This window comes from Acipenser ruthenus, chromosome 5, assembly GCF_902713425.1.
Source record: "Acipenser ruthenus chromosome 5, fAciRut3.2 maternal haplotype, whole genome shotgun sequence".
Taxonomy (NCBI): domain Eukaryota; kingdom Metazoa; phylum Chordata; class Actinopteri; order Acipenseriformes; family Acipenseridae; genus Acipenser; species Acipenser ruthenus.
In genome coordinates, this window is record NC_081193.1 from 87,230,014 (window position 1) to 87,237,513 (window position 7,500).

Sequence of the window (7,500 nt, forward strand, 5' to 3'; positions counted from 1 at the left end):
ATTATTGTTGTTTTAAGAAAAGCAAACTATAATTTTTTTAAAACTAGTAATACAATACTCCAGAAATATGCTATGTACTACTATTTAACATCGACTGACCAGACATTAAATAAAATAATAAAAGTACAAATACAAATAAATAATACAAATACAAAACAAGCTGGAATAATGAATTATTACTGACAGTCAAAATGTCACTTGTAGTTGCCAATGCACAATCTATATCCTAATAAATATCTGAAATGCAAGCGCACACACACACACACACACACACACACACACACACACACACACACACACACACATGTATTTAACACATTTTAAACAAATACAGTATTTGAATCTGGGAAAGGGAAGCTATTCCAGAGAGAAATAACTAAAATATGAATCTAGTTAAAGAAGAAAAAAAAACAGTACTATTTATTTTGCATTATTTATTTAATTTATTTATATGAAGCTCACGCTTTTTACATTTCAAATGTGTTTACTGTGTGTATTATTATTATTATTATTATTATTATTATTATTATTATTATTATTATTATTATTGCCCCTGTCAATTCGTAACTGTCTCAAAATTTCCAAAGACTAAAACATGTAACTTTTTAGCAACAGTAGTGTCCCTGTGTTGTCTTGGTGTAATGCACAAACACAAGCTGTAAATGTGGTAGCTGATACTGGGTTACATTTTGCAAATAAAATATATGAGCTATATATATACAAATAAGAAGGCGCGCGCATTGAGAGAGGAACTGAATCCAGTGCGTGCAATCAATGTTCTCGTGTTTACAGGGATCCGAACAGGACTGTTTTGATGTTTCATTAGTGGATGTCTTTGGTCTGTTGTAGGAATCAGATAAAATTTCATACAGAAGCTCTGGCAAGTTTTTAGATTTAAATTAAATTATTTAGGGAGACTATATATATATATATATATATATGTGTGTGTGTGTGTGTGTGTGTGTGTGTGTGTGTGTGTGTTAGTGTTACCCAATTTTTAGGCGAAAACAATTTTTGAAATATTATATAAATAACGTTTCATATACAAAAATAACAATAGTAAAAAAGCTAAATATTTAGAATCGTGAAATTCCCTCAAATATCTATTGTGTTTAACGTGTGTAATGTAAATAGCGTGCAGCAGCTTCGGTCACTTCAATGAACAAATAGTATTATTTGTAATTATGATTACAATGCGGCTAATTTTATTATTTTTTTCTATGTGTAGTTGTTTTCAATATCAAGAAAATTTGTATTCGACATATTTAGTCAAATTTAATTTTAACATGTTTTTGTTGACAATGAAAAGCAAACTATAATTGTATTATTGTAGGCACTAGCATATTAAATGAATGTATTTGTCAACCCTAAAATGCTCCACATCGGCAGCTCAGTCGCGAAACTTTAAAATGTCGCTCAGTCTTTTTCTCTTTTCTTTCTTTTGCAAAACAACACGATTACATGTTTTTTAAGTTGCACACATTATTATTATTATTATTATTATTATTATTATTATTATTATTATTATTATTATTATTATTAATAATAATAATAATAATAATAATAATAATAATAATAATAATAACGTATCTTTCTTTAAAATATCCACATATAATAATTACATTTAAACTGTATTTGCCGTTTACGTCAGCCACAGAGGAAGACGAACCCGAACTGACCTGTTTTTGGCAGCTGCCGCTCTGTCTCTCTGCCTGCGGTTTTTAAACCAGTTCCCCACTTGTGTAGGCGTGAGTCCCGTGGCCTGAGCCAGTTCCCTTTTCTTACTGGGATTGGGGTAGGGGTCTTGGAGGTACCACTCCCTTAACAGGCTGCGAGTCCTCTCCTTGAAACAGTGGGTCTTCTGCTCCCCGTCCCAGATGGTTCTGGGGAGAGGGAACTTCTTCCGCACCCTGTACTTATCAACCGGACCAAGGGGGCGACCCCGCAACTTCTCGGCCTCTTGGTAGTGGGCTTCCAGCCACATGGCCTGTAGCTTGCCGTGGGAGTCCTTTGTGAACTTGTGGTTCTCCAAGATGTGGTACAGGTCTCTGAAATTCCCGGTGTGGAAGGCCACCACGGCTCGGGCGCGCAGGATGGACTCATGTTTGTTGATCGCCTCGCATGCCCCCGGTGCCACCGGCAGAGACCAGAGGAAGCGTCCCAGCCTCTCGATGTCTCCCGTCTCTTCCAGCGTCTCGCAGACGCTCGCCACTTGCTCTGGAGAGAAGTTGAGGGTGGGTAGCTGAAACATTGACAACTCTTCTTGGGATCTGGCGCTGGTTGCACTGCTCGCAATGAGCAGAGAGCGATCAGCGAAGTTTGGCAGGAAGAAATGGGAGGGATAAAGCTCTAAAGGGGATCTGAAAACCATGGAATGACCTGAGAGAAAAAGAAAATTATCAAGGAAAAGAAACGACGAGTCAAGATTCAACGATTCAATAGCAATCGCCTAATGACACCCAGTCTCATAATATCTCCTCTACATCCACCGTGAGTGTAGCATTGAAACATTTTGTTTCGCTTTTCTATTGGTCTTCTTGGTGTCGTTGTAAGGTTGTCATGGCAGCCCTGCCAATCACTGTCAAGTGTGCCAATCATTAGCCGGTACGTAGAGGCTTTCACCACTTCGCCTGCACGCACGGGGGGTTATCTGAAACTCCAATCTCAGCACTCCCCTCCCCGAACAAGGGCTCACACGGAGTAAAAAGGCAATGTTCGCGTATCTGTTGAATGGGATGAGCAATTAGAGGGTGGAATATTATTGCGATCTTAACGAGGCTCGTTAAGGCTAAAGAAGATAGGGGGGGGGGGGGGGGGGGGGGGGGGTTACTAAATGGGCCAGGCTGGAATACACGCTTGAATAAATGGCTTCTAACCCAGTCCATTTACACATGATTTGTACGTAGTTTTGCTTCATTCTGCCCATCTGATCACTATTAATTCCAGGAAAGAAAAGAAAGATGAGATCATTAGAGACGCATCGTTATGCCAGTGACCATGCCAGTGCAGCAACACCAACACATGTAACCCGGGTTCACTTTATTTCAATTATTTATAACAGTTTGTTTTAAACTTAAGTATTGTACTTAAGAGTTTACACGCCGAGATACAGGTAACTGTAACCAGATCATGCGATAAATACACAGCTCTTACTCTGCGTATAGTCTGAACCCAAACCACGAGAAACACACTTGTGCACTGGGATTGTTGTTTGTAGTTCATTACCAAAGTGGGAAACTCACCCTGCAAGTCATACAAACGCTGAGTAATTACAGTGAGAATCTACTCGATCAAATCCGAGCCAACGTGGTTTTAAAAAAAAAAAAATGTAGTGGCTTATTGCCAAGTTCATGTGTTCACAAACATTGGCACATCTCGAGCTAAACATGACATCTGTGTTAAAAGACTGTCAACTGTTAATTAAAAAAGCTAAATAATAATAATAATAATAATAATAATAATAATAATAATAATAATAATAATAATAATAATAATAATAATAATAATTGAAACGGAAACTGTAACTGCCCATTGTTCAACCGTGATTTGGATAATGCATATGTTTACATATTTTATTGTTATAGTACCCTGAGATATAAATCATGAGGATTATCAGGGTTAGGGTTATAGGGTCAGGACTGCAGCTGGTAATTGCCGTCTATAATGATGCTTAGGCTTAAGCTACCAGCGCGGGTCGCCCTGCACTCACCCTCAGCGCGGGTCGCCCTGCATTCACTCTCAGCGCGGGTCACCCTGCACTCACTCTCAGCGCGGGTCACCCTGCACTCACCGTCAGCGCGGCTCGCCCTGCACTCCACTTCTTCTCGGCTCGCCCTGCACGCCCCCTCTTCGCTGTGCTCTGTATGCATTGCAGAGTTGCTGCTTGTGTTTCTGTGTGTGTGTCGCCCTGCAGTCTCCCTCTTCGCTGTGCTCTGTATGCATTGCAGAGTTGCTGCTTGTGTTTCTGTGTGTGTGTCGCCCTGCAGTCTCCCTCTTCGCTGTGCTCTGTATGCATTGCAGAGTTGCTGCTTGTGTTTCTGTGTGTGTGTCGCCCTGCAGTCTCCCTCTTCGCTGTGCTCTGTATGCATTGCAGAGTTGCTGCTTGTGTTTCTGTGTGTGTGTCGCCCTGCACTCCCCCTCTTCGCTGTGCTCTGTATGCATTGCAGAGTTGCTGCTTGTGTTTCTGTGTGTGTGTCGCCCTGCACTCCCCCTCTTCGCTGTGCTCTGTATGCATTGCAGAGTTGCTGCTTGTGTTTCTGTGTGTGTGTCGCCCTGCACTCCCCCTCTTCGCTGTGCTCTGTATGCATTGCAGAGTTGCTGCTTGTGTTTCTGTGTGTGTGTCGCCCTGCACTCCCCCTCTTCGCTGTGCTCTGTATGCATTGCAGAGTTGCTGCTTGTGTCTGTGTGTGTTTTAATCAGCATCTTGAGCCGGGGACTCTTGTTTGTTCGCCGTAGCTATGGAAGTGTGATTTACGGAGGTTTGTACGGGTCAGGGGCGTCATTCCTGTCTTTACTGTGTATATTTGGACAGGACTTTGTTTGGTGTTAAAAAGTGTATATTTTGAATGGGTTCACACACAGTAGTGAACAATACGCACATTGTAAAGAAATGTACAAGGTGTATCGAAACGCAACATCTAGACTTCAACGAATCTGCCCTCAATAAAGCTGAAACAATTATCCTAAGCCGCCTTTCCACCGAAATCATTGAGGAATTCCAAACTTTTCAGATCTTTTCGACATTCCAGTGCAGATCTATGGTAAGGCAAACAGACCAATCTACTCCCTATCAACAACAACAACAACAACAATAATAATAATAATAATAATAATAATAATAATAATAATAATAATAATAATAATAATAATAATAATAAATGAAAGGGCAATGCAGTATTTCACCTATGATGTTGATAATGGAGTTCTTTTCGGTCTTAGCAAGCTCACCTGGAATCAATCCCAGCTCCAGTAGGAAAGCTTATTGGACTGGAAGGAATTTTGTATTCAACTCTCCTCAGCCTGCCAACAATTGCAAGAGGAAACCATTCAACTTAACGGAGAAAATACTATAGATTTTTCTTTCTTTTGGTTGATTTAAAAATAATGTGATATCTGCATAATGTGAAATAATGTATAATGTGATATCTTGTAATAATTGTAAGTCGCCCTGGATAAGGGCGTCTGCTAAGAAATAATAATAATAATAATAATAATAATAATAATAATAATAATAATAATAATAATAATAATGTATGTGTTTATTCGTTTGTACATCAGTTTTCTTCAGGGATCGGGTTCTGAGCCCATCAACCGAATTGAAGAGAAACTATAGGCTGCCATTAGGATTATGTAAATTGATTCACATCGACGAGCAATAATCTATGTGGAACAATTAGAAGAGGAATCGTCCTGTTCGGAAGGGACGTGGTAAATAGCATTCCTGTACACAGCCTTTGTTTGTGTTAAGTATGTAATTAACACCTGAAACAAGTTTATTCACCTGGTTTCATTGTCTATTTAAACCAAAGCCTGTGATGGTTCTTGCTAAGTCTTGTCAGCGGGGGATACGAGATGCCTATCAATGCAGAGAAATAGTTCGGGTTTGGGGGGTTATTTGCTGCACTGTCATTTATTTGCCTGCAAACAGACTGTACTGTGCGGGTTGTAACTTTCTTAATCTGCTGCATAGTTGACACAGGAACTTAATCGATATAATATTTTACATATGCGCATTCTATTTAAATTATTATCGGTGTTACTGTTTTTGTTTGTTTACTGTATTTATACCCCACATAATAAAAAGAAGAAAAACAGTACCGGGGAAAGTGCCGAGTGCTCAAGATGATAAAGGTCAATGTCAACAGCACCTGGTTTTGCGTCTAATCTGTTTCGTGTTATCTCAGACAGATCCACATTAGGGAAACGTGTAACCAATTCAAAGTCTTGAATAAAATCTCGGCATTCCGGAACACCGTACAAGTTGCTATTCTGCAGCGCGATGCGACGCGATATTGCAATGCATTATTTATCGTTAGTGCAATTTACTATACATCAGTGTTTATAAATATATCACAAATCAAAAGAATGCGGGCATTTGGAAATAAAGGGTGAGTGGTTTGGGATACCCAGTGATTTAAGTTTTTGTCCAAGCCTGTTGGCGACACATTCTCAAAGGTACACGCAGATTATTATTGGCACTCAATCTGTGTGCGGGCAGGACCGGGTGTAAATGGAACTTAATGACAGCAGCTGTCCGCCAAGAAACGGTCAATGAAATACGTTTCGCTGTGCGTCTGCAACCCCACTGTGCTCCCCCATCTCTGCTGTTCCAAAAGGCTGCAATAATGTCTCTTCTCTATTCTCTCTCCACAATGTATATGGAAGAAACTGGACACTAGTTATTTCATGGACGAGAACCCATCCGGAGAAAGATTGCAACGTTACAGTATAGAAGATGGATACCTCTTGACTGGGCAAATCCTTTCCGGATCCTGTAAGTCTAATATAGGCGAGCACTGTACCCCCGTCCCCCGGCTCGATTGCGATTAGCTGTTTAACTTATCGTTTATACATACATATCTATATATCTATATATATATAGTGATTATTCAGTAGCGGGCGGCAGGGTGATTTAGCCTGTTGTTCTGCTATTTCTCTTGGGTATTAGAAGTTAAATTAAGGGCTAAAATATAAAAGCTGCTATTTCTATTGTTGCTTTTACGCTGCAAATACTTCATGCATTTAAAATGTAATAAAACAAATAACATACCGTGGTAGTTTTTCAGTGAATATATATTATTTTCTGTTTGATCTCCTTTATCCCCATTGTTATTCCTGTCGTTTTACCGACTGTGTCTTGCTGGGTTTGCACGTCTCTTGTCGCTGTACTATACTACCAAAACGGGGCGCAAATGTCATTCCTCATGCTTGCTTCGATTCCTCTCTGTCAACCCATCCCGTCCCAGCCAAAGGGAGCTGCATGTCCAAATGCTATAGCCGAACCAATCCATTCATATGAATGCTACAGCATAAAGTCGCTCTTTAATTCGTATATGTGTTGTTTAGGTATGCTGTTATTTGCTTCTATTCTAATGCATCTTGACGGTATAAATAATTGTTTTATTTTCGGCAATTAAAAATGAACCGTACGGCTATAACTCACTGTTCAGATATCAGCCTATACCTCCCGGTTTTTCTGTATGCTCGGTTCCCTAAATGTATTTTCTTTTGTAAATTGAGTGTAACCCTACAAAGTTGCAATGGCAAGCTGCTTGAAGAGTTTAGCAGTCTGAGATGAACAAGAGGGGAAATATAACTTCATGTAGATTGCAGATACGAATGTTAAAACAACAGTGTAGAATCTCATTCTTTTAACCCAATCACACCCCCACACCTGTCCCATCGGTTTAAATTATTAGCCCCAAATTACAAGCTTTGTTTAGGGCACCGTTAACATTTTCATGTATTTGATTTTTTAAAAAAATCACTTAGTTTCATTTC

The 7,500-nt window shown here is 39.6% G+C and overlaps 1 protein-coding gene across 1 annotated transcript in view; it reads right to left on the reverse strand.

Annotated features, from left to right (window-relative positions):
• LOC117403430 (homeobox protein SIX3) overlaps positions 1–2,679 on the reverse strand; it is a 3,453-nt gene extending 774 nt beyond the window's left edge. Inside the window, exon 1 of the mRNA XM_034005582.3 lies at positions 1,680–2,679. Coding sequence (XP_033861473.1) covers positions 1,680–2,371 — 692 coding nt within the window. The 5' untranslated portion in view covers positions 2,372–2,679. The remainder of the gene's footprint in view (positions 1–1,679) is intronic.
• Between the last annotated feature and the right edge of the window lie 4,821 nt (positions 2,680–7,500).